The sequence below is a fragment of the Indicator indicator genome, chromosome 7, assembly GCF_027791375.1.
Source record: "Indicator indicator isolate 239-I01 chromosome 7, UM_Iind_1.1, whole genome shotgun sequence".
Classification (NCBI taxonomy): domain Eukaryota; kingdom Metazoa; phylum Chordata; class Aves; order Piciformes; family Indicatoridae; genus Indicator; species Indicator indicator.
This window is the reverse complement of record NC_072016.1, coordinates 40,142,395-40,168,120: the sequence shown is the minus strand read 5'-3', so window position 1 is coordinate 40,168,120 and position 25,726 is coordinate 40,142,395. Positions and strand designations below refer to the sequence as shown.

Below are 25,726 nucleotides of genomic sequence, written 5' to 3'. Positions count from 1 at the left end.
CCACCAGATAGCTCTGTTCTTTCTTCCCTGGGATGGAAATAACATCACCTTACTGGGTGGGCAAAATGATTCCTCTCTAGACAGACTGCTAGTTGCCCAGATACATCAACAAAATAGGAGCCCATTTAACATTTGCAAAAAAAAACCAAAAGGATGTTCTTTTATATGAAACTGGAAATTTGAGTGGGAAGGGCAACAGGAGAGCTCACAGGCAGTGAGGGTTGGGTTTTTTTTGATAGTTCTTCCAGATCTATATAAAGATGAACACTGAAAGGTACCATTCACTGTACCTTTGATTTGTTTTTGTGGGTTTTTTTTCTGCAAAAACCATATGCTTGATATCCATCCCAGATGGATCAATGGAGGAAAATGAGACGTAAGTGCCAGAGGATCACTATTCTGTGGCTTGCTGGGCAACAGCAGCAGCTGGTGACAGTGAGTTTGATGCTTTGGAACTAAGCATTTTATTGTACATTCACTGCAGGTCTTGGGATCTCAAAGGTGATCCACTGTATGTGGAGTAGTCTGGGGATGTTTAGAAGTGGCTTTGTGGGTCTGGGTACCTAAGACTGTCATCAGTCTGGTGCTGTTCTCACTGTAACACAGACTTTGCCTTCAGTAACTTTGGAAGCTTTTGTCTCAAGCTTTCATAATTCTGGCAGAATCACAGACTTAATGAAGTCATGCCTAAGCTGGCTGGGAAGTCTGCTGCTTTACCCACTCCTGAATCAGCTGGTGAGCAATGGCCTGTTTGGGAGGGAACCAGGGTAAAACACTACCATCATCTTGCTTTGAAGATCTGGGCTCTCTCTTGAGACCCTCCAAGATTTCCTCCAGGCCAAACCAACGAGCTTCCTCTAGTTCCAGGCTGTCCACACTGATCTGGAAAGAATTGAGAGGGTACCACCTCCTGAAATCAGATTGAAATGTCGGTAGCAGTGCCTGGGTTCTAGTTGCACTCAGAAACATCCTATGCATAAAATGCCCAGGGTGCTCCTGAATTAAGTGCTGATGCCAGTCCAGGAGAGGATGTTACTGTCCACCAGTGCTTTGTTGTTTTGGTTCCCTTGGGGACACCACAAATCAGGTAGCCCTAGTCCATCATGGCACTGGCCTGTGAAGCACCAGTGGCTGAGCACAGTAACTAACATGGCAGAATCTGCACATTCTCTGGCAAATACACCATTAACACTCAGAGTGCCTCCTCTGCAAAGCTCAGATGGAGAAACACAGGGGTGTTAGGTTCTCAGATTCTATATATACAGTGCCCTGTGCAAAATCTGTCACGTTGCAATAGAAGAGATGATTATTTTGAAGATTGTTCCTCACTTGTAGAGAGGACCCATGGAAAACTGCATTTAGAGAAGATCTGATGCCCTCCAAACTAAAGTGTGGGCTGGAAGAGATTTTGCTAGGTAAGGTGGGCAGTGAAAAGCCTCTGGGGAACCTGAGCCTGCTCACCTCAGCCTGCTGTGCTCTCACCAAGGCGTGACAAGCTATCATTAAGCTGCTGCTGGGGAATGGCCAGTGCTGAGAAGCTGAGTACCAGAGTGACTCCACCTCCAGTCCAACCTCTTCTGCCACCTCTCGCCTGACTGCCTCCTCCAGGTTTTCACCTAGAAGCAACCAAAGTTAGGTAAGGACAGCCTGGCCTCAGGGCAGCAAACCGTGGCAAAGGGCTGGACACACTTGTCAGCAGGATGTCAACTAAATTCATCAGCAGTGCTTAAACAGAGGCATCAGAGACATTTTTGGCTTTGTCTGTATACAGCTGCTGGACAGAACAATGCTGCCTCTTCATCATTTCCCTTTTAAAGCCATTTTCTTTCCTGTAACATGAGGTCTGTAGGTTCTGAGCTAGACTGCAGTGGACACAAAATGGACTGAAAAGACATGGCAGGGTTCTAACTTGGAGAGTATTATGCTTGTATTTTGCCATCAGGGACCAGGGCAACTGATACACCCCCCTACTTCCTATTCTGCAGGTACACACAGCTTGGATTGCCACACCAGACTATTTAGATCCAGTATGGTCTTCCCTGATGATGTTTCTATCCTCCTCTATCGACGGGCTTTTGCTTGATGTCCCATCATTCTGCCCCCACACCTTGCATACCCAAGGCCAACAGACTGGTTGAGAGATCACCTTACCCATGTCACAGAAGCCTGACAGAGCACTGTACATCCCCCGGGGAAACGAGGGCTGGCGTGCGAGGAGGCACCGGCTCCCATCAGACACCAGGGTGATAACCACTGGAGACACCTAAATGCATCAGAAAGCAAAGCAAGGAGTTCAGACCAAAGGAGTAAGTGCAAATTGTTGCTTTTCCTAGCTGGTTGAGGGTCACTGCTTGGACACTGAAGTACCCAGCTCCTGGCAAAGCACTCCTGCTGCCTGTCACAGGTTCCCCACAGCACTGGTTTGTCACCTCAGAGACCCTGTGTGGCTGGTGAGGTGCTCACCTGGGGATAGTAGGTGATTCTGCTGCCATGGCGTGCTCACCTGTAGCTAGTAGGTGATTCTGCTGCCATGGCGTGCTCACCTGTAGCTAGTAGGTGATTCTGCTGCCATGGTGTGCTCACCTGTAGCTAGTAGGTGATTCTGCTGCCATGGCGTGCTCACCTGGGGATAGTAGGTGATTCTGCTGCCATGGCATGCTCACCTGTAGCTAGTAGGTGATTCTGCTGCCATGGCGTGCTCACCTGTAGCTAGTAGGTGATTCTGCTGCCATGGCGTGCTCACCTGTAGCTAGTAGGTGATTCTGCTGCCATGGCATGCTCACCTGGGGATAGTAGGTGATTCTGCTGCCATGGTGTGCTCACCCGTAGCTAGTAGGTGATTCTGCTGCCATGGCGTGCTCACCTGTAGCTAGTAGGTGATTCTGCTGCCATGGTGTGCTCACCCGTAGCTAGTAGGTGATTCTGCTGCCATGGCGTGCTCACCTGTAGCTAGTAGGTGATTCTGCTGCCATGGTGTGCTCACCTGTAGCTAGTAGGTGATTCTGCTGCCATGGTGTGCTCACCTGTGGATAGTAGGTGATTCTGCTGCCATGGTGTGCTCACCTGGGGATAGTAGGTGATTCTGCTGCTATGGCAGACACGCTTGCTGCCAGCTACGTTCCTCTGAGTGGGCTGCCCAGTTTTGCTACAGAACTGGTGGGAATCGTGCCACCGAAGAAGGGACTGGGCCTGTAAACACCAAGAGAGAAACACAAATCTTAATTACAGAATTATAGAATCGTTGTGGTGGGAAGAGACCTTCAAAATCATCAAGTCCAACTCCCTCAGCACCACATCTACACAGTTTTCAAATCCCTCTGGGGAAAGGGACTCAACTGCTGCCCCGAGCAGCGTCTTCCAGGGCTTGACAGCCCTTTCAGGGAAAAATTCTTCCTAATGTCCAACCTAAACCTCCCCTGGCACAACTTGAAGCTGTTTCCTCTTGTCCCATCAGTTGTTCCTTGGGAGAAGACACCAACCCCTACCATGTTCCAGCCTCCTTTCAGGGAGTTGCAGAGAGTGAGGTCTCCCCTCAGCCTCTTTCTCTCCAAACTGAATGACCCCAGCTAATCTTCATGAGACCTGTTCTCCAGACCTTTCACCTTACACCTGAGGCAAAGAGATGATTCAGAGCAGTCTCCCTGAATGGTACTTTGCTGTCTTCTCTTCAGCATGCAGTCCTGTGGATAAACTCTGATTGTTTGAAAGCTTGAGAAAAGTCAATGCTTTGAAAAATGGCAGGTTCTGCAACCAATCCTTCATGCTTCTTGCTTTAGCATCCAAATTTGAGCACATTCAGAGGAGGTGGGGAAGAGTTGTTCTTTATGGGGATATAATGGGAGAAATAATCAACTATTCCAAAGAGTCTCCAATCCTGAATACCTCCCTGAAAAATAGCTCAAGCACCACAGACATTACAAAGCACAAAAGAAAAACATGAGCTATTTCTACTTTTGAGTCAGGACAGCTGATTTTCACACACAGGTCTTTCCTTAGGGCTTCCAAACATACAGCATCTGCAGGGTAACAGCTTCTAAGTGAGAAGTTTTAGAAGAGCAGCTTTAAGATAAGATCATCAAATTCAGTTTGCCTAGAAGGTTACAGAAAAATAGTGCCTGACAGCTGTTAAGATGAGGACAAACTAGGATTGCTGGCACTACTGGTAAGGTCAGTATATTTCACACTGGACATTCAGCAACTTTATACTAACCTGGTCTGTTCAGTTTGCTTTTGAAAGTAGACAGTAGATACTTCCACAACATGTATTAAATCATCATTATCCTGAAGAAGGAGGCTGAGAGGAGGCCTTACTGCTCTATATAGCTACCTGACAGGAGGTTGGAGTGAGGCTGCTGCTGGCCTCTTCTCCCAAGTAACTAATGACAGGACAAGAGATAATGGCCCCAAGATGCACCAGGGGAGGTTTAGGTTGGATATTAGGAAGAATTTCTTGACTGCAAGAGTGGTCACGTGGAATAGGCTGATGGTGGAGTCACCATCCCTGGAAGTGTTCAAAGAATGAGTAGATGTGGCACTTTAGGATGTGGTCTAGTGGTCATGGAGGCGTTGGGTAGGAAGTTGGACTTGATGATCTTTGAGATGTTTTCCAACCTTAATGATTATAGAACAAGGGGCAATGGGTGGAAGTTGAGGCATAGACAGTTCCATGGAAACATGAGGAAAATTTTATTCACCATGAAGGTGACGGAACACTGGAACAGGCTGCCCAGGGGGGTTGTGGAGTCCTCCTCTCTGGAGATATTCAAGACCTGCCTGGATGTATTTCTGTGTGATCTGGTATAGGTAATCCTACTCTGGTAGGGGGGTTGGACTGGATGATATTTTGAGGTCCCTTCCAACCCCTAACATTCTGTGATTCTCTTCATCTCATATGGGAGATGAAGAGAAGGGTTGATGTTAGAAATCACAACTTCTGAAAGCAGAAAATCCCGTGGACTACCGAAGCCAGCAAAGGAGAATCCTTCCCGTCCACTACGAAGAGAGCTTTGTGTAAGTCAGTAAACAACCCCTTGAGTTCAGACTCGATGACTGATTTCTCCAAGGCTCCTGGTTAAAAAACAACAACAACAAAATCTTTGATCTCCTAGATCACAGTTACTATCCCAACCTGACGCCCTGCATTGTTCCGGTATACAATTTCTAGAAGTTCCCATGGAAGTGACATCACATTGGTGGTAACATTCCCAAATGTTAAGTGACCTGCCAACAGCCCACCTTTACTGACACAGGCACTGTGGTTCTGTGGCTCTGACCCACCACACTCACAACAGCTCCTGCAGAGACTCAGCTGAGTTCTCTTTGGTAGTAAACGTTCCCCCAGCAAGGACCAGGATGCTGCCTGGGCAGCAGCTTCACCTCAGCACATCAAAGGTGATGCTGACAGGGATGGAAGAGGAGGCATCCCAACCTAAATCCAGGGCAAACTGTGGTACGTGCTCGTCTGAACAGCCAATCAGCACCGACTTCTCTATCCACTGCTCAGTCTCTTTGAGTTTCTCCAGGATCTTTCTCATCTCTGAAGAGCAGGAGAAAGGGGAAGAAAAAGCTGTGATGAAAGCAAATGCATACAACCTCAAGGCTTTCTCTGGACCAGTCTTGGCACAAGGCAGAGTGCTAATGTGAGAGAGGGGACCACAAGTGGTACCACTCAGACCAAGTCTTGCTTTCCTCCTAGCTGCTGGAAGCTGTGACCATGCTAAAGATGCAAATATTGTTGTGCTTGGGGAGCAGCTGTCTCTGTTCCTTCGTTCTACACTGGCCAATACCTTTTCCAATAAGAAAACTTTTCCTCCATTACTCCAAACAACCTTTGTCAGTTAGACCTTGCTTGTTTTCCTGCCAGACCTTTCCTTTAAAAAGGCATGATGTCAGATGTCTAAAACTGATCCTCTAAAAGCAGGCCAGGTATGTGTTAGTAACACAGATACGAAGAGCATGAGCTTGTGTCCACATGCCCTCGTTTTAACCCTAAAGTCTGTGGTGTGCTGTATAGAGATTGATATTCCTGCACAGCTTGATAGATTTTCAAACCCCATTTAAAGGGTTGCTTGTGGCACATGTCTCTGGATCATTTCAGGACAGTGATCCAGGAGGTGTTTCTTTCCAGACACCTGCTTACCTGCTGCACTGACCTGTGGTACCAAATATTTCTTCTCATCTTTCTGCAGGAAGGGAGAGAGATTGTGAAAGAGGTAAAAAGTTCCTGAGGTCTGGGCTTGTCTACAAAGGCTGTCGTTTTCCTTTAGCTCATTTAAGTATCTGCAGTGAGAAAAGAATTGGGAAGATGAATTTAAGATCAGGGTGAGATCATCTGTATTACACTTACCTGGACACATTTATTTAGCATAGAGCAAAACAGGCAGTACAGATGTTATGTATTCCACATGCTTCTAGAGGTTTTTTGACAGCTGACTTTACTCTTTGGTGGGCTGTAGCCTCTAGTGATGGTCCTGTGTGGCAGAAAATACTGCCATTTGTACTACCACACAGGTAGCCTCAAGCCTTGGACATCTAAGAAGATCATGAACTCAGTCTTTTAATCCTAGAGGTCTGCTTTAGAGACATGATCATTTGTGTGCAAGAAACTTTGATCTTCTCTTTTATCTCCCCAATCTAGATGGCTCCAAGTCCTGTTTAGCAAGGCTACTGAGCACTTCAGATCACAGAATCCCACTGTGGTAGTGATTAAAAGGGACCTCTGTGTGGATCATCTAGTCCACTAAAGCAGGGACACCTACAGCAGGTTGCCCAGGATCACAATGCCCAGGATGGTCTGGAATCTCTCCAGAGAAGGAGATTCCACAGCCTTTCTGGAGCAGCCTGCTCCAGAGGTCTGGCACCCCCACAGCAAAGAATTTTTTTCCTCATGTTCAGATGGAACTTCCTGGGTCCCAGTTTGTGTCCCTATCTTGAATGTTGAATATGCTTTCCATCAGACTATGTTCATTACTGCACAGTATCTTCTGCCTGTCACACTGACATGCAGGGCAAGGACCAAACTCAAGTGTTAGGGCCCATCAGGCTGGGACCCGAGTTAGGAAAAGCAATCACTGGGAAAAGGGTGCCAGGATGTGCTTCTTTCAGACTGAAGGAATATTTAAACCAATGTGAGCAGCACCTCTGCAAGCCTGCCTTGTACTTTAAGAGACGGTTAGTGAGGAGAGCAAGCAACAGGCATTTATTAACCAAGCTCCAGCCTGAGAGAACCAGTTCTTATCAGTGGTGAAGGTGGTGAAGAGACTTATCATTTACAAAGCTCACAGAGCATTATGTTAGGTTATTGCTGAGCTGTTAAAAGATTAACCCCAGGTGAAGTTTCAGTGGGGCTGCTTCTGACACTGGACATAAGCATGCCAAGCTCTATTATTCTCACAGTACAGAAGAATCAGGTGAGATCTTACCTCATTTTTCTAACATAGGTGGAGTGTAACCTGCAGACAAGAGAGGAAGCTCTTCTGTATGCTGCTTGAGACATAGCAGCCATAACCAACAGCTACAGGGAGCTGTCTCTCCCTAAAGAAAAAGCAGAGAACAGAATACAAGAGCCCTTTGATTTATCAAGTGCAGTAGCCCACTGCTCCCAGACATCTCCCTCTTGCACAGTCTGCACAATGCTGGCATCTGCTTTCTACAATTATTGCTATGGTCTTAGCCTCTAGTCACACATCACACCAGTGTCAGGCAGTCTTTAAGACTTCAAAGATAGAATCATAGAACTGTTTTGGTTGCAAAAGACCTTTAAGATCACTGAGTCCAACCATTATCCTTCTGTACCAAGGATGGTGCTAAACCATGTCTTCCAGCACACGTCTCTGCATCCTTTAAAGACTTGCAGGGATGGGAGTTCAACCACATCCCTGGGGAGCCTCTTCCAGTGCTTTCTCCCTTTCAGTGAAGAAGTTTCTTCTAATAGCCAATTTAAACTGGTGCAACTCAGAGAGTTGTAGAGAGCCAGAAGGTCTCCCTTCAGCCTCCTTTCCTCCAGGTCAAACAACCCCAGTTCCCTCAGCTGCTCCTCACCAGACCTGTTCTCTTCACCAGCTCCACTGCCCTTCTCCAGGCACACTTCAGCACCTTAATGTCTTTCGTGGAGTCAGGTGGCCCAAAACTGAACCCAGTATGTGAGGTGTGGCCTCACCAGTGCTGAGAAAAGGGGGAACAATTGCTTCCCCACTCCTTCTGATCCAGGCCAGGATACTGTTGGCCTTCTTGGCCACCTGGGCACACTGCTGGCTCATCTTCAGCCAGCTGTCAACCAACACCCCCAGGTCTTTCTCTACTGAGCTTCCCAGCCACTCTTCTCCAAGCCTGAAATACTTCATTTTGCTTCCATCTGTGAGTGTGTTGAGGTCTTGCAGAAACTGCTGTTAAGACTAGATCACATGTTCCTGCCCTAAATTTCTGTATCTCTGGGGAAAAGAGCAATGAAGGTGGCTGCTCTGTTGTTTGTGTGCTACACATTTGTCATGGCCACCATCCAACTGAACATCCTATCAATGCACACAGTAGATCTGTGGGAAAGGCACCGATGCCAGAAGAGAATGAAAGACAAAATATCAGCTGTGGAAGAGAATTCCCCGAGTTAGATGAGAGACAGCAGTTGCAGCTGAGTTGAATCAGCTCCAGCTATGAATTTTTTTTTGTGCCAAAGGATCCTACCACACATTTTCAGCTCAGGCAGTCACAGACTACAGTTTGAACTCAGCTTCAGGATGTCAGAAAATAGCCAGGAACACCACCATCACTAGCACTCATCTGAAACAAAAATGAACTGTGACTCATCACCCTTATTTTGAATGTTTGACTTCCCAGCCCTGGAAGTCACAGCCCTTTAAGGAGGAAGTTGCATTTGCTACGATTTACACAAACGGTGCCATAAAAGAACCCGGGAGTCCTTCCCTTCCTAAAGGTCAGCGATGGCTCCCGAGGCTGGGCGGTGCCTAAGCAGAGGCTCCTGTCCCTACGTGCAGGCTTAGCCTTGTGGCTTCTGACATCTCTGCCCCATATCCCTTTCCCACTGTCCCAGCCGAAGGTGGTCTTGACTGGGATGATCCCCGGAAAAGCGAAGTCTAATGCGGAAGCTGTTGGGGAGGGCAGCGGCGCCTGTGCTCGACGGTTGGCACGCTGCCGAGGGGCCGGGGCGGGCGACGGCGACAACGACGGTGACTTGTAGCACAGCCCGTGTGTCTGAGGAATCTGGTGGTGCGAGGATGACGTGGCCCTCACTTCTCCACCCCCGTGTCTCCGACAGCCTCGGAGTGTGAAAATGCGCGGCGCGGCAGGCAGCGCTGACGCCGGGAGTTTACGAACAGCTCTGCGGGCTGCTCTCCGAACGGGCAGCGGCACGGCACCGGCGCGGAGCAAGAGGGATAGTACCTGGAACGCTGAAATGCAGTCTGTGCAGGCGTTTAACCCTTTCCTGACAAGGCTTGGGTAGGACCACTGAAAACTCAGAAGCAGGAAGAATTTGATCGGGGGAGGCCAGCCCAGACTTCCCCTGTCCTGCCTGTAAATGGCACCTACGCTGTACAGCCGGCCAGAGGTGGGTCTGGACCTGTCCTTCCCCACGCTGTTCCACACTTACTGTGCTCTGTGCCGAAGGGGTGCTATCTCCAGTAGAAGCGATCGATCAGCTGGAGAGTCCCTCCTTGACCTCCGTTAGGAGCAAAGCTCCTGCAGCAAACAGGGCAGCCGCTGGCTTACTGGGACTGAGTCGCTCTTCCCCCACTGGGAGCGCTGGGAAATGTGGTCCTGCAGAGGCTGCTCCCAAGCTCTTGGCTGAGCTCCATGGCTGACTGTCTGCTCTGGAGTTTGATTAACTTCTGGAAGGGTGAGGCTGCTTGAGAGTAAACTCTATTTTCTTCCACACCTGCTTCGTTCTGGCAGAAATAACTATATTTTTCCAAGCAGCAGTTAGCAGAACAATGCTACTGCAGTAATTGTAGTTGTTCTTAGCAGAGGAGTTTGTTCCTCTTAGTTTATGTCTCAATTTTTTTCCATTCCCCCTCCCTACCCCCTCCCCCCCCCCCAGGTTCTCTGTTTTGTATATCAGTAACATAAAAGCATTGTTTAAAGCTAAGGACCATATGTCCTCAAACAGGAAACCATGCCAAGAGCTGTGTACATCTAAAGGATGGAACTATTCGGTGCTCAAGCAGCCCCACAGCTGAGCTTGTCAGCGAATAGCTCTGATTAGCAAGTGCTATTTGCCAGGGCAGATGTCAGAATAATGACAAATAATTTTCATGCCTTTATAAGTGAACAGATTCCTCCCCAGTACTGAAAACATTATTCTGGGCTGGGCCCTACCTGCCTATATTTAGCATGCAGAGGATTTTATAAACATAGGAAAGTCAAAGTTTTCAGGGCAGCCTCTTGCTTTTTGGTCATGAATGGAGACATTCTAACCAGGAATTCACGTCATGTAATTTGAGAGCATAGCTCGTAAAAATATTAACTAGAACAGGCAAGGGAATAGGACTCTTGTTACCACCATTACTGACAAGTTGAAGTTTAATTATGCTTGACTGCTATTTGTGTGCTTCCTGAACCAGAGCAAGCCCAATCTTATTAATCCCCAAAGCTAATTGGATTAATGAACAAAACACATCTTCCCTTAATAAGATAAAGGATTGAAATATAATCTCTGAGGGAAGTATCAACCCTGGTGTTAAAACAAACTAACAGATTTATTGACCTTAACTGCCTCCAGAAATGGACCTTGCAAGAAGAGCTGGCTTTAGAAGGAAGCAGCTGGGACAGATACTTTGGACCTCAAATCTTGGGACAATCTTTCAACCTTCTTCAGCCCAAAGCAATCAGTGATTTGGTAAGTACACCCCTATCTAAAGGATTAAAAGCTAGAGCACTATGGTGCAGAGTAAAGACTCCTTTGAAGGCAGTGCAGTGCTGTAGCCTCTCATTGCTATAGGCAGCTGAAAGAAAACATGTTTTGGCCCGATCATGTATACTTGCTCTCTGTGTGTGCAAATAAAAGCAGAGAAAATGAGGTTAGAGTCACTTCTGTGGCTGATCTGACCAGTGGGAAGCCATGCAGCCTCTGAGAGATTCCTTGTGCTTTCTCCAAGGGTCCTACACCTGCTTGTCATTGCACATTGCTCAGTTTTGCAGCAAGTAAGCAGGGGAGATGATTCTGAAAGTAACAGAGACTTTCTCATAATTTACTCATGAAATTACTTAGGTTAAGGAGATGAAACATCAGGTATCACTTTGGCACTGGGCTGTTTCTTTGTAAGTATTTTTGAGCTGGGCTCTGAGCTGTGTGAATTGCATCTATAAACTGTGTATATTTGTTCCCTGCAGACAGAGACTGTACTTCATGCTAGAAGCAATCTGTGAGCAAAGTGAAGGCCTGGCCAGACAAATGCTTCTCTTAACAGCTTCCTGTAGCTTACTAATTTGAGCTGTGGCAGGGCTGCTGGAGGAAGTGAATCCCTAAGATTCTCCTGACACAAGAAGAGCAAAGGAGGACACAAGCAGTGGGAACAGATCTTGTGATCTCTGACATGGTCAAGATGGCAAAACAGGCCAACCTTTAGTCCTGTGTTGCTAAGGTTTATTGTAAATAATGGTTTGTAAAATACTCCTGTTGGTGTTAGCAGTTGGTTAAAGGATTTTTCAATCCAAAGAAGTGCCTGGAAAATGTAATTCAAGGTTAATAACAGTTGTAATAGTAACCTTGCTTTTTCTTGCCATTCTGTTTGTGTCTTCCCAGCTGCCTGCAATAAGCAGCATCCAACACTAGAATTGCTAACAGCTGCCCCTCACAAAACAACTGTTAATTGTTTTAAATACATCAAACTAGTAAGCTCCCATTGAAAACTTATGGTCAAGCCACAAGAAACCTCTTGGCAAGAAAAAATATTTCTTTTTTTAGGAGAAGGCCAAGGAAAGACTAAACCACTTCTTTAAAGACAAAGTTAATGAGTAGTCTTTCCCTCTATCATTAAATTTCAGATGCAAACTAACCCAATCTGTGCTGTGTATGTTACGTGTATGATGGACTTCTCCAGTTTCTCATGCTCAGGGTGGGGACCTTGAAAGACAGAAACTGTCCAACTTCGTCATTCTGTGTTCTTAACACTTGCACAGGTGTAGAGGAAAAGCCCATGAATGGCCTTTTCATGGGATTTGCTTCTTTCAGCTCTTCTGTGGGTTTTTTCTTTCCCCTTTCTCTGCTACTGTGGGTTGGAAAGGATTCTCAAATTCTGGCACTGACTTGCTGATGAAAGAATCCAACCCTTTGACTGCAGGTAATGACTTAATTTTGGGACTAAACTGCCACTGTCTGATGAACATGAGGCTTCATGTCTTTTTAAAGGGTAAACGTAAGTTGTTAATATACCTTTAAAAAGCCAAGAGTAGTGTGAGCTGACATGGTGTGATATAAATATGACTCACCTGTGCCTTAAAGCAGTGCATGTAGGTCATGGTCTCTAAATGGATACTGAAGAACTGGAAGAGGTTCAAAGAGGTCAACAAGCATGGTCAAAGACTTGGAGTATGGCTACTGCAAGGGGGTAGGTAGGCTTTGGTGCTTCAGCCTGTATAAGGGATGGGTACAAACTGTTTGCTATGCTGCATACATCCTATGCAGCAACTTCATTAATCAAATCTAACAAGCTGGAGCCGTTTTCCTAGTGAACAAGTGGAGGGAGCTTTCCATGCCCTGGCTAAGGGATGGTGCAACTGCTAGGTAGTGGATGTTGTGGATGCAAAATGGTTGTAGCTCAAGAGAGAGGAAATACTGAACAGAGAACTTCATTCAGGGTTACTAAGTAGAGTTAAAAGTGTTTGTAGCCTGAGCGAGAACTCGAGGCAGTATGGGCTAAACAAAGCTTTGTGTGAGCCACTACAGCTGTGTTCTTAGGAGGCCTTGTGCTTCATTCTTGGTTTAGATGGACCTTTCTTTTAGTGTTATTCAGCTTAGGGCCTATGGAGTGTCGCTACAGGATTGCTTGGGAAAGGAAACACATTGTTAGGCTTGTGCTTGCTGCATAGGAATTGGTGGGTTTGCTAAAAAAAAAGACAGGGCTCTGCAAATCCTAAAGAAGGCCTGAAAGCCTTGTTCTGCTGCAGTTCTATCTCTTGTTCTCAGAAACAGCAAGTGCTTCTTAATAGGGTGCTAACATAACAGATTGCTCTGCTAGGACCTGCTTGGAGCTGCCCAACCCCATCAGCACTTGCCAGCCGGTGATAACGCACCAGTCCAGCACAAAGAAGTTTACATTCAGTCTTCATGTGACTGGAACGTGGGTGACTATGCTGGAGTTGAGGAAGGCAGGAGAAAAGAGTACGTTTTCTCTATCTGAAAGAAAGCAATGATAAGAAACAGATTTATGGAACAAGACCATGCCATGACTACTGGAAATGACTCTTGATTTGGCTGTGTGGTAGATCCCAAAATCCTGGGCTCTTTTGAAATTTCTTTGCTTTCAGCCCTGTGCTGACCAATAGGAGCAAGCTCACTACTAAACATGCTAGTGAGCTTGTTGTTGTTCTCCACCATCTGCCTTCCTTTCTAAAAACACTTGAGCAGTACAAAAGATAATGAGAAAGCAGCAAATCTTGCTAGCAAGAATCTGAAAGCCTCTACAATGTGTGAGGTTTTGCCAAATCTCTAGAAGCTGCTATTAAATCTCTGGCTAGATCTTATGGACTCTTTGAATAATAGAGCTTTAGCTAGATGCCTCAGCTAGAAGCTTGGATATCATTCCAGTGTTTCCTGCTAGTTGTAGGAGTTGTATTTCTGTTGGAAGGCAACCAAAACAAGAGGAAAGAAAGACTTATTTTTTGACAAATAGTTTCACTAAAAACTGGCCTTCTTCCTGCTCTGGTGCAGCAGCTCTCCCAGTGCTGGTGCTGTAGTCAGCTGTGTGGACACATCTGGACAAGAAATGACTAAATTCAGCTCATGTTGTTGTTTGTTTCTCATATGAGATGTGTCATAATCTCAGAATCTTCCCCAAAATGGGGCTTTACATCCCATGTTGTGATGTTTGCTCTTCAAAAAGATGTTGCTGAGGGAGTCAAAGCTGCAGCTACAGCCTAGGTTTTGGGAAGAACTCTTAGTTCACGCCACAACTTCCAATTTCCTCTTAGGAATAAGGTGGGTTTTTTTTAAGCCAGGTCACAGTAGCACTGCTCAAGAATGCATGTTAGAAGAGGATTTTGACCCATGTTAATGTCTTTGCCAGAACTCTGCACTTGTTGTGAAACCTTTCTAGCCAGGGGAGGCCAAAATTGGCTTTCTATAAAGAAGGAAGATCTGAAGCTAGTGAAGAGATGGTTCTACTTTAAGCTCACATACAAAAATAAAGTAAAAACTGCTTATTGCTGTCCCTCATTTTAACTTAATTGCTGGAACTACAATGAGCAAATTACTGTTTTATTTATGAGCAAACAAAGAGCAGTCAGGATAGATGTGTTGTGGCAAGACAAATCCAAGCAGCTTAATGTTGTTCTGTGACGGCTGAGAGCTCTTATGTGCCAGAGAGGGGTGAGAGGTGATGTGCTTTGTGATACAGATTTTGGTACCACCTTGTGGCATGCCTTTGTGATCACCAGCAGTTTAGATGAAAGCCTTGGAAGGAGGGAGGCTGCTTCAGAAATGTATTTGATGAAGGTATAGTCAGCTTGGAAATGTCTTCACTTGGGCTTTGCAGGAGAAGATTGGCAAAAGTGTTGGCTACCAGTAAGGATTTGGATGATGGAACATAAAGCATGCTGTGAAATGTGGCAGATGATGCCCGCTGAAGAGCAGGAGGTGCAATGTTGGTTTAGAAGGAAATTTATTAACAGAAATTGAAGTGCCAGTCAGAGGGAAATGAGAAGAGACTGACTGTGAGGAGAGGAGGATAGCTGGCTGCCAGCCTGCTCCAGGATCTGGGAGGATTACACTGAATTGTGCATCAAACATGAATCACCAACAACATGTTGTTGTGGTCAAAAAGCAAATGCAGTCTGGAATGTCTATTCAGAAGTGTCAGCTGGGAGCTGTGGAAGCCATCTCCTCATTGTTGGGGTGGTGAGGCCTCAGCAGGAGCATGGGGCCAAGGTCTCCAGCAAAAATTTGTCTCCTTGCGGCAGCAGAGGGATGCTGGTGGGAATGGGAATGGCTGACATTCTGGCAGCATGTCTGTAGGCAGTGAGCCCATGCCTCTCCAGGCATTTTAGGCCTTTTTCTGGAAACTTTTACCCCCCAAAAGGCACTTCTTGCTTAATAGTTCTTCCAGTTTTGATTGTCCCCATTTCCATCTTGTTTCCGTGCACTTCATGCAAAACACCTCCATGCAATGTTCCAGGCTTGAGTGAAAGTGGTTGGAAATTTGCCTGGCAGAAAAGGACCTGGGGGTGATTGGTCAATAGCTGGCTGAAGATAAGCCAGCAGTGTGCCCAGATTGCCAAGAAGGCCAACAGCATCCTGGCCTGGATCGGCAGTAGCGTAGCCAGCAAGATCAGGGCAGGGATGCCACCCCCGTACTTGGCACTGGTGAGGCCACACCTTGAGTACTGGGTTCAGTTTTGGGGCCCCCACTCCAAGGACATTGAGGGGCTGGAGCAAATCCAGAAAAATGGAATAAAGCTGGTGAAGGGTCTGGAGAACAGGGCTGGTGAGGAGCATCTGAGGCAACTGGGGTTGTTTAGCCTGGAGAAAAGGAGGCTGAGGGGAAACCTTCTGGCTCTCAACAGTTCCCTGAAAGGGAGGTTGGAGTTGGTCTCACCTCCCAATTAACAAGCGATAGGATGAGAGGAAACGGCCTTAAGTTGCAGCAGGGGAAGTTTAGGTTAGGTATTTGGAAAAGTTTATTTGCTGCAAGAGTGGTCAGGCAATTGGAACAGGCTGCCCAGGGTGGTGGTGGAGTCACCATCCCTGGAAGTGTTCAAGAAACGTGTGGACATAGCATGGTTCAGTGGGCACGGTGGTGCTGGGCTGGTGGTTGGAGCCGGTGACGGAGTTCATTTCCAACCTTAACGCTGCCATCAGCCTGTGCCTCCGGACGGGCTCCGGGGGTGCCCCGCGGGCCGGCCGGCCGCACACGTGGAGCCGGATCGGTCGCGCATGCGCAGTGGAGCGCCCCGCGCTGTGACCGAGCTCACGTAGCGCGCGCCGCCCGTGCGCCCCCCTCCCCGCCTCGCGGGTCGAGGGGGGGCAGGGGGAGGCGTGGTCTGGGCGCCTATAAAAGGCTGTCGGGCTGGCCGCGCGCGGTGAGTTACGCCGCTGGCAGCGCGCGGGGTGCTCTCCCGCCGCCCCGTCCCCTCAGCGCCCCCTCAGACGCCGCACTCCGCTCAGGTGAGGCCACGCCGCGCCCGCCCCACGTCTCGGCCGCGCAGCTGGTGACAGTGGGTGGGTCAGGGGGAGGCGGTAGTGCCGTGTTGGGAACGTCGGGGTCCGGCTGCCGTGTCGGCGGCTGCCTTGTGGGCGTGGGTGTGCGCGATACGTGGCAGCGTTCTGCTGCTGGCCCTTCATCCTTTGCTCTTTCCTGGCGAAGGGTCGGTGCTCTGGCCCTCCCGCCCGTTACGTAACGGGAGCCGTCTGCCTCCGGAGGGGGGCGGGAGGGCGCCGGCAGGCAGGGCCGCGGCGGCCCGCCCGCCTGTTTGCCTTCCCCGCGGCTGCGAGACTAAACCCTGCCGCCACCTCCTCCGCTGCCTCTTCCCGGCAGCCGTGGCCGTGTGGCCCGTTCACTGCACCCGGCGTTCAAACGTGGCTGCCGCCCGTCCAGAGCCTCGGCACACCCCCCTCAGCCTGGTTCGCCGCCCCTCAAGGGGTACACGGTAGCGGAGGTGGGCTTCCGCCCGCCGGTCCCACCCCGGCTCCGTGGCACTCCCCAGGCATCCGCCGGCTGGCGTCTCCTCAAGCGGGGGTATCGCTGTGGGGCTGAATACGCGGGGGTTACGGGCAGCTGATGGCCCCGCTTGTGCTGCCCGAGGAGTTGGCGAGCAGCGCCCGGTCCCTGGGACGGAAAGTTAACTCTGCACAAGAACTGCAGAGGTTGTCTCACATTGTGTTTGTAACCACGGGCGCTGTGCGTAGTAATCATTTAGTTGAGGGATAAGGTTTATCTTGATTTCTCTCTACTGCTTTGGAGTTAGCCAACTGCATGATGTAAAACCTGCCATGCGTCTAACTTTGCAGTAAGCTCTGCCCTTGAGCAGGTATCTTGATGGGATCTAACCTGACTAGAAGGAAAAATTCTAGCGTGGGTTCTTAGCGTGCTGTTTGAAGAGAAAAATACTGATGTCATACATGCTTAGTGTAAATCTTCCAGTTTACTTGGAAAGCTGGATGCTCTTAGAGGAAAGATACTTCAAGCTTACAGAGGGAAGATATCAGAAGCATTCAGTTCTAACAGTATTGGGGTTTTTTCCTGCGGATTCAGTAAGAGGAGTTGCAGATGTGCAGTGGTTAAGCGTTCACTTACATCAGACTTGTAAAGCTTTAATGCTCAAGGTATTAGGAAATAAAAGAAGCTGTTAGCTATAAGCAGGTAAACGTTAAATGCAGCTTCTTACAGTGCCGAGGACTACTCAGCTAAGCATGTTGACAGTACCCTGTCAAGGTGGCAAGTAAAGGTCATGAGTTCCCAGTTAGGGAAGTGTAGGCCTGCTTTGGGGGCAAGATGCCCTCTGTCTTAGTGTTCTGCACGCATTACTGCTTGTGGGTCATTGTTGCATCCATTGGAATGTCCTGAAGCATACTGCAAAGCATTTAATTTGATCTAGAGTAGTCTACACTGCTTCTTTATTCTGTGCTGACAGAACTTGTGCTTTACTTTGGGGGGTGGGGGGTTGAGTTTGGTGTTGGTTGGTTTTGGTGGGGTTTGTGGTTTGGGTTTGTTTGTTTCTTTCTTTTGTTTTGTTTTGTTGTAAATTCGTTTAGTCTCCAGGCATTCAAAAGTAATAGGAGTGTGCCTAAATCTTTCTCTGCTAAGAGTGTTAGCCGTGCTGTTTAAGCAGTGATTGTGGCATAGGTGGGCACATCTCTTCTAGCTGTTATAATTCATTTAGACATTGAAGCAGCAGCACCATTTCATCAACTGCTCTCCAATGGCAGTGCTGTCCTAAGCAGTTCTTGATCTGTACTCTCTGCACAGGCTGTGACATCTGATAAACCAAATCAGAGATAAATGTATGTGAGGGAAATTACTGCCTCTCCCAGCACAAAATAGCTGATCTAATTCTCTGTGTAGCCCTACATATCTGACCCAGCTGAGGCAGTGGAAATAGGAGCTGCTGTAGAGGCTTTGATTGAACATCAAGGCTAGTGTATGCATCATGAGCTATGGATTGAGAGCTGCTTTCTGTCCTATAGAGAGTTAAACATGGCTGCATAATGCATGGTTTTAAAATCCAGCATTTAAAAGCTAGGATTTTGAGGTGTAGATGTAGAAAATATCCAGTGCAGTTCTAAATGGCAGATATGAGTTAACACTGTGGAAGGAAGGAGGATAAATAAAAGTTTATGGGAGGAAAACTCCATCTCTCTGTTGATATAGATACAGAAGCTTTTTTGAAGTTATCTGAAAGAACTTTATTTGATAAATTGTCTGTTTAATTGAAGAAAGTCTGCTGAAACAGCACCTTTGCTGTCACTTGTGTGTAACTGCAGAAAGACTTGGTGTTCCTCTTGAGAGGAGCAGGCTTTCGTTGCTGCAGAACCACCTATAGGGCAAAGGCTTCAGCGTTAAAGAGCTGTTACAGTTTTTCAGCTTTTGATCACTGGAATTGCCCTGCTTTCTTTGTAATCGTCCTTAATTAAAACATTTGAATTATGTGTAATGTTTCTGTATAGATACTCTACTGAGTCATGAGTTGAAGGATAGCCTCCTGATCTTCAAGGTCTTTTCCAACTGAAGTGATTCTCTCTGAATTTGCTTGTTATGTCTAGTAAGAGGGAGTGTTCTGCTCCACCACCAGTGTTGTCTTTGCTTAGGAAGGACTCCGGAGGGCTGTGTCCATACAGTCCCAGTCTGGAGAAAAACAAGAAAAAGCTTGCTTCACTTATTGGGGCGCAAGTTGAACATGCCTGCTCTGTAGTCAGACTCACAAGTGTTATCTTCAAGCTGGCAGTAAATGATACTTAAAATTCCTCACCTGATTGACTCTAAAATTGATCCTACTCTCTAATTAGATTATTGTATGTGTGATTACCTCCATTACATCTTTGTCCTTAAAAAGAAGCCTAGAACATGGTATGTTCTTTTGTTAGCAGCAAATATAGAATATCTTTCTTCTCTTACTGCTTGGATCTTAATTTTAAAACAGCCTTTAAATATAATATGGTAGAGAACTTACAGAACTGTATCCTAATGTTTCTGTCCTGTGAGACTGTTAAGCAACAATGACAACTAGATGTTCTTGGTACTTTGTGCTTACTGTGGGAAAGTTCTTTCCTTTTTAGTACTATTTCCAGTCACATTGAGTCGTGAGACTATAACTTGAGTTGTCCTTGAGGCAGAAGTTCAGTGCAGTGAACAGCTATCATTTCTGATGCTGTCCTCTTCTGTCCTCCCCACTGCCCTCCAAACTCAGTTCAGTGTAATATATCATTCTATTTTTGCATGTAGTGGGATACAGTAAGTGTTATGAGACTGGACCAGCATTTAAATCAGAAGTTGCGGATCTTGATCACACAGTTCTGACTCCTGTCCCTGCAGCAGAGTTAATTTTGAGTAGGTCACTGAATTCTTACCTTAATAGAGGAGCTGTGTTGGAATTAAGAAAGAGCTATTCCAGACCAATACTGTGTTCTAACGCACAGTCAGTTTACATTTTCTCTCTGGTTTTCTGGATGCTGGCAAGCACCCGAGAACTTGGGATTGGCAGGTGAGGAGACTTGGAATAATGAGCATCTTCAGTTAAATGTTTCAGGCTTTGGTCACCAATTGGTGTGACCTTGACTGTTGTGAGGTTATATCATATTGCAGTGCCTTAACTTGACTGTTCCTTCTGCTTGCATGGATGCTACCTGCACATCCACTTTCCCATCAATCTTGCAGGTTGTTTATACTTGTCAAGCAGAGCTGAGCTCCTTAGAAGCCCTCCAAAACCCTGCCTCTACTTTTCATCCTGTGAAATGGAGTTTTTATGTTTTCCCACTGTTGGGAGAATCCTGTGCTGCACTTGGCAGTATCTTTGCTCTACCTGCTGCTTTTACTTGCATCTGCATGTTGGTTTGTTCTTTGCTGTTTCTTCCCATTTGTTTTTTGTTCCTGCTTTGCTGTGTTTTAGTGTTTCAGAGCTTAGCAAATGCGCTTCTTGAGGAAACTTGGGAAGCTCCTATGTTAAAGCTGTTATCTGGACTCCCACTTCTATATGTGGGTAGCGGGTTCCCTCCTCTGTGAGATGCTCAACTGCCATCTTTGTGTTTGAAAGATGTGGCTGAGGAGGAGAGCCAGACTGACAGGAATAATGCAGAGAGGATTTTCATCTTGTTTTACTTCATGTCACTGACGGGAAGAAATTAAGCCTACTTACTTGGCAGCTTGTGTGTCTAAGAGATTCCCAGCATCTATCTTTACTGAGCTTTTGGGAACCTGTAGCTGATCCTTTTGCAGTAGTTTTGAAGGCCCTGCTACTTAGCAACTACTGTTAAGGCAATGAATGCTTGGCTGGCTGCTGCCTTGGGCTCTGTTTCCAGCCCTCTGAATTCTGTCTGGGAGGGAAGTAATCTTGAGTGACTGAAAGCTATTACAGAAGTCTGAGCTCTTGCAAATGACAGAGAATCTGAGGGCTGTGAAAGGGCAGAAAAATGAAGTTGGAAGTGACCTCTGGATGTAATCTAGCATAACCTCCTTTTTGAAACCAAGTGAGCTTGAAGGTTAGGTAGGTTAGGCTGCACATGGGCTTGTCCCATTTAGTTCTGAAATTCTTCCAAGAATGGGTAATCCAGTTGCTCCAGGCAACCTCTTCTAGAGTCTAACTGCTGTCACTGTGAGAAACCTTTTCTTTGTGCCTACTTGGAATGTTGCGAGCAGTTTGTCACCATTGCCACTCCCTCGTTCTGTTTGCCTGTGAAGGCATGAGGAGGGCTGCAACAGCATTCAGTCAGCCTAGTGTTGGAGTAGGCCTGAAGGTGGGTAAGAGAAGAGGAAAAACTGTTTCCAAAGCATCCTATTCAAACAGACTCTAAGGCATCATTCTGTTGTGCAAGTTGGAAGGCTGTCACTGAGTAGGTGGAAAGGAGGCATAATTTTCATCACCTTCTTGGTGTTTTTTATTGTTGTTTGTTTTGTTTGTGTTTTAGTAGCATTTCCTATTGATCAATACTAAAGAGTGCAGTAAGCAAATAGTTCAATGAATTCTGAGCTATGATAATGTTGGCAGATATGGTGTCATGGAACTATGCTTCATGATTGATTCACAGATATGAGCTTGAATGGTGAGTGAGCAGGAGGCACTCTGCTTTCTCTAGAGCAAAATAGGAACTGAGCAGTGGTTTTAACAGGTGTTACAGGCACACATCAGAGTCTTTGTGCATGGGGACACAGCTTCTTTTAAGTAGAGTGTGAAAGAAAATTTGCCAGAAAGAAAACTTAATTCCACATGTGACTCATTAATTTACAGCAATTACTTCACTGGAGCTCTCATTTAATGAGACTGACACTAGTCACAGAAGAGGGAAGCACAGTTGTACAGACCTTAGTAGCATCCCTGGTTTATGCTGGAATCTAGGTGTTACAGGCTGGCTGGAAGGTGGGGTGTTTGTTCATTGTGGTTAGGGCTGGAGTTTCAGGAATGAGGTAAACCTGGAACAACTGTCTTTGGCTGCCAGTTCCTGTCTCTGGATCACCCTCTTGTACCGGTGTGGATGTTAGAGGACTGTGTAGTGAGTTGTATCGGAACTGAGCCAGAATGAAATGAACGTTTGGGGGAATTAATATTTTTATTATTAGTAGTAGTAGTGATGTTTGAAATAGTCTGATTAAGCTTGTCTGCCTGCCTAGAGGGGCTGGAGAAGTGAGGAGGAGATGAGGAATGCAGCTGTGAACATCAGGGCTGGTGCAGAGCATGGGTGAGGCTGAGGTGCCTGTCTCATCTGGGGAAAACAGGACCTCCAGGCTTCCATCTCCAAATTTTTACTTTACTGCTTGCTTTCTGCTGGTTGAAGTGTCAGAATGTTTCAGCCCTTCAATTTGTGGTCATGCGGATTTCAGATATTTAACAGAGCTGAAGATGGTGCTGCTTTTCTAGGCTCATGCATGTTTCCCGTTACTCCTGTTGGTACCAGTGGAACTGTACTTGCCCTGTCCAAGAGTCAATCCTCAGAATCAGTAAATCTAAACCTGAGCACTGCTCTTTCCCCAATGCTGGAGGTGGAAGGGACTGGAGGGAACTGCTTCTGCACCCTTCAGGTACAATGTGAGAGGAGATCCTGCACTCTGGAGTCAAGGGCATGTGTCCTGTGCGTATCTCTGCTTGTGGCTGGGATGATTGTTCTGTGGGTGTGACTTTCACCCTTTCCTGATTTTTGTTTTCACCTTCCTCATATGAATGTGGTTTGCTGTCAGTGCTGTTGACTCAGAATGAAAATCAAAAGCATATTGCTAGCTTCCCTAAATTTGCCAAACCACTTTGTAGCTGGACTTGTTGGTGATGTTGTTTTTGGGTTTTTTCCTTTCTTTTTCTTTTCTTCACCATTTGTCTTGCCCTTAGAGTTGTAAAACAGTTTCTCTTAGAACATGTCTTTGTTTTCATTTTTGTGAGCAGATGCAATACATGAGTTTAAGCTTTTGTTTGGAAAAAAAGTAGATCTTGTGAATTCCATGGCAGCATAATTACTTTTAAAGTATGCAGTAGTGAGGAAATCCCAGGCTGCTGAAAGGGTTCAGGATCTCAAAAGGCTGAGAACTTGGCAGCTGTATGTAGGAGAAAGCCTGAGAGTCTGCTGTCGACTTACCCAAGGACTGGCTATGAACCAGGCTTTTGTATCAGGTAGGAAGGCTGGCTTCATGATGGTGGCAACTGGAGAGCAGCATTCTGCCAGTAACTTGCTCTGTGGCCTGTTTTTTTGGGGTTTTCATTCAGACCTGTTCCACTGGCATCCTTCTGTCTGATCTAAGGAAGCACATTATCCATTGGGTGAATGAACTTAACAATATGTTTTAACTTGGTATAATGGTTTCTTTTCAATGCTTGATTTGGGGATTTTTGGTGCTTTGTGAAACAGCTCTATCTGCAGTGTGCCTTAGATGTCAAAAAGATGAAGAGTGCTTACGAAAACCCTGTCTCCAAGCCGTTGTTCTTTTGCCATGTGAGACAGAAGAATGAGAAATTCTGCTGAAGGGCATCAGTCCTCTGAGAGCTGCTCAAGCTTATCAAGACTCTTCTACCTCAAGGACTAGTGGCAGCCCCAGTAGAATAAGCTGCCCCTTTTGAAGGGAATGTCTCTGGTGAAGAGGGATTTTTTTTTTTAAACCTATGTTCTGTTTTTGTTTTGTTTTGTTTTTTTCCCCACAGGTCCCTGGTGAGGTGACAGCTGTTGAACAATGGCATTCAACAAGATGTGGTGTACTGTAGCCCTTGGACTTTTGCTGCCAGTTTCTTATGCCCATACAGACTTCTTCACTTCCATTGGTGAGGCATGCTTTGGTGTATAGGCTGCAGAGCCACAAGAATTTCTTGATGGCTCTCAAAACTGATCCTGCAACTAATGGTACTCAGGGCCTTAACTGGTGCTGAACTAAATCCACTTAGGAGTTCTTATGCTCTTATGGACTTCTTTCTTTTGAGAGAAGCATACTTTGAGTCACTCCAGTTAGCCTAATAACCCAGGCTAGGTGTTGTGCTCACTCTGTTCTTAACAGGTATTGCATTTTAAACACAGTTTTGATGGGGGCTGTTGCACATATGTAGAAACAAGCAAGCTGCTGTAGAGGGTCCTTACTGCCACCAGTATTTCAGCATATTCTCTTCTAGGTTCTGATAGCCTGGGAGACAGCTGAACACATGTGGACTGTTTCAGTCTGGGATGAACCAGTTCAGTTGCCCCCTTGCAGGAAATGAAGCAATTACTAATTAATAACAGAATCTGTTAGTGGACCCCTTGAAGCTATGCAAGTAATCGTAAAAATAAACCACTGGGGTAGTATTGTATATCAAATGTGAGGCTTTGTGTGCTGCTCTAGCCCTGTCTTTATTTGCTCTACATTATGTATGCTTGGATGAAAAATTGCTCTATTGCAACCTACATTCTTTTGCCAAATGAATCCTAAATTAGTTCTAATAATAAATATATGGTATTACATTAATTTCCATAGCAACAAGCTTGGCCCAGCAGGAGATTTTCTCCTTCAATAAAAAATAAAAGGCAAGAAGCTTCCCTCAAATATTTCTTCAGGCCTATTTAAGCAAATGCAGAAGGACGTTGGGGAGGAAATAGTTGAAGAGGAGAAGTAAGTGGAAGACAGGAAGGATGTCTCTCTTTTCAGTTCATAGGGTTTTTTTGATTTTCCTTGTCTAACCAAATTAATTTGTTTTTTTTTAGGCCATATGACAGACTTAATTAATACAGAAAAAGATCTGGTGGTGTCACTAAAAGATTACATTAAGGCAGAAGAAAGCAAGCTGGAACAGATCAAAAAGTAAGGAACTTGTTTCATGATGCTCATAGTTAATAATTTGAATCTACCCTTATGTAAAAAGCACTTCCCAAAGGCTGATTAAATGTGTGGAATTTTTCCTCTGAGGCAAAGCTTAGACTAGCAGGTTTTGCTGGGTTTTTTTTCCTAAGCTGTTATCTCTGAGCCTTTGATTTGTTTTGTGCTGCTTTCTAATGATGAAATCAACTTGGTTTCTGCATGAGACATTGACTTTCAAATTCCTGCTTGCACATAATTCCTGAGGGGGTGTAGGTCTTTCAGGGACAATTTGCTTAGTTGGAACTAAAACCCAGAAAGTCCCCAGATGGGTGCTGTAAGGAGTGCAGTGATAGACTAGATGTTGGAGCTCTACAAAGTGTTGCTTGTGTTTATGAATGGCTCAACAATGAATAGTAATAACCCTCTTTCAAGGTGCTATATTTATAAATAAAGCACAATAAAACGTTTTTTTATTGCTTTTAACAAGGATAAGAGACCTTCCTGTTGCCATTACTACATTCCTCAGCTCTATAGGTGTGAGGACTAGAGCTTTATAAGTCAGATCTTACCAGAGCTAGAAATAAACTTTGATATCTCTGAACAGGATGATTTCCTGGCTTCCAAAAGTGTGTGTCAGTGTGTCATGAGGATATTTAAACAGTCTGCTAAATGCATTAATTTTGAGCCTTTGTGTATTGCATTTTACTATCCAGGAAAAAAGGTAGTTCTTTTGGACTCACTTTTAATTATTTAAAATACAGAGTTGGGATTGCTCACAGGTTCAGAATGTTGTAAGTTACACATTAAGCTGCAAATTAAGGTGGGAGTGTGCTGATGTGACATCTAAAATACAGATTATCATTAAGGAATTACAGCTGTTTTATTATATTAGAGATGCTTGCTCTCAGGTCAGAAAAGTTAAAATGGCTGTGGCAGAGGGGTAGAAGAACTGGGGGGGAAGATACCAGCATTGTTTGCTTTTGGGCTCTCTGTTTTGGCTGAGGGATTTCAGTGGCTTCTGCTGATTTTAAATTTGGTGAAAGTTGGTAATTCCTTGAAGTGCAGATGCTGACTCACACCTTGTGGTGGAAGCTTTGATGAAACAA

At 45.9% G+C, this 25,726-nt stretch overlaps 2 protein-coding genes across 2 annotated transcripts in view; one reads left to right on the top strand and one right to left on the bottom strand.

Moving 5' to 3' along the window:
• Positions 1–653: 653 nt before the first annotated feature.
• NUDT13 (nudix hydrolase 13) lies at positions 654–7,507 on the bottom strand. The gene is made up of 8 exons (XM_054382428.1): positions 7,422–7,507; positions 6,140–6,279; positions 5,429–5,536; positions 4,961–5,067; positions 3,064–3,189; positions 2,152–2,263; positions 1,462–1,616; positions 654–882 (listed from the first exon to the last, which is right to left on the bottom strand). The coding sequence occupies exons 1-8, from the start codon at positions 7,502–7,504 to the stop codon at positions 688–690; spliced, it is 1,026 nt and encodes a 341-aa protein (XP_054238403.1). The 5' UTR covers positions 7,505–7,507; the 3' UTR covers positions 654–687.
• Positions 7,508–16,301: 8,794 nt separating this feature from the next.
• The window catches only part of P4HA1 (prolyl 4-hydroxylase subunit alpha 1), a 36,503-nt gene continuing 27,078 nt past the window's right edge, over positions 16,302–25,726 (top strand). Inside the window, exons 1-3 of the mRNA XM_054382567.1 lie at positions 16,302–16,333; positions 23,500–23,616; positions 24,527–24,623. Coding sequence (XP_054238542.1) covers positions 23,529–23,616; positions 24,527–24,623 — 185 coding nt within the window. The 5' untranslated portion in view covers positions 16,302–16,333; positions 23,500–23,528. The remainder of the gene's footprint in view (positions 16,334–23,499; positions 23,617–24,526; positions 24,624–25,726) is intronic.

Coding starts and splice junctions, on each gene's coding strand:
- NUDT13 (XM_054382428.1), bottom strand. CDS start 7,504: ATGGCTGCTATGTCTCAAGCAGCATACAGAAGAGCTTCCTCTCTTGTC. Junction 5,537..6,139: donor ACCACAGGTCAGTGCAGCAG/GTAAGCAGGTGT, acceptor CCTGCTCTTCAG/AGATGAGAAAGATCCTGGAG. Junction 2,264..3,063: donor GAATCACCTACTATCCCCAG/GTGAGCACACCA, acceptor TGATGCATTTAG/GTGTCTCCAGTGGTTATCAC.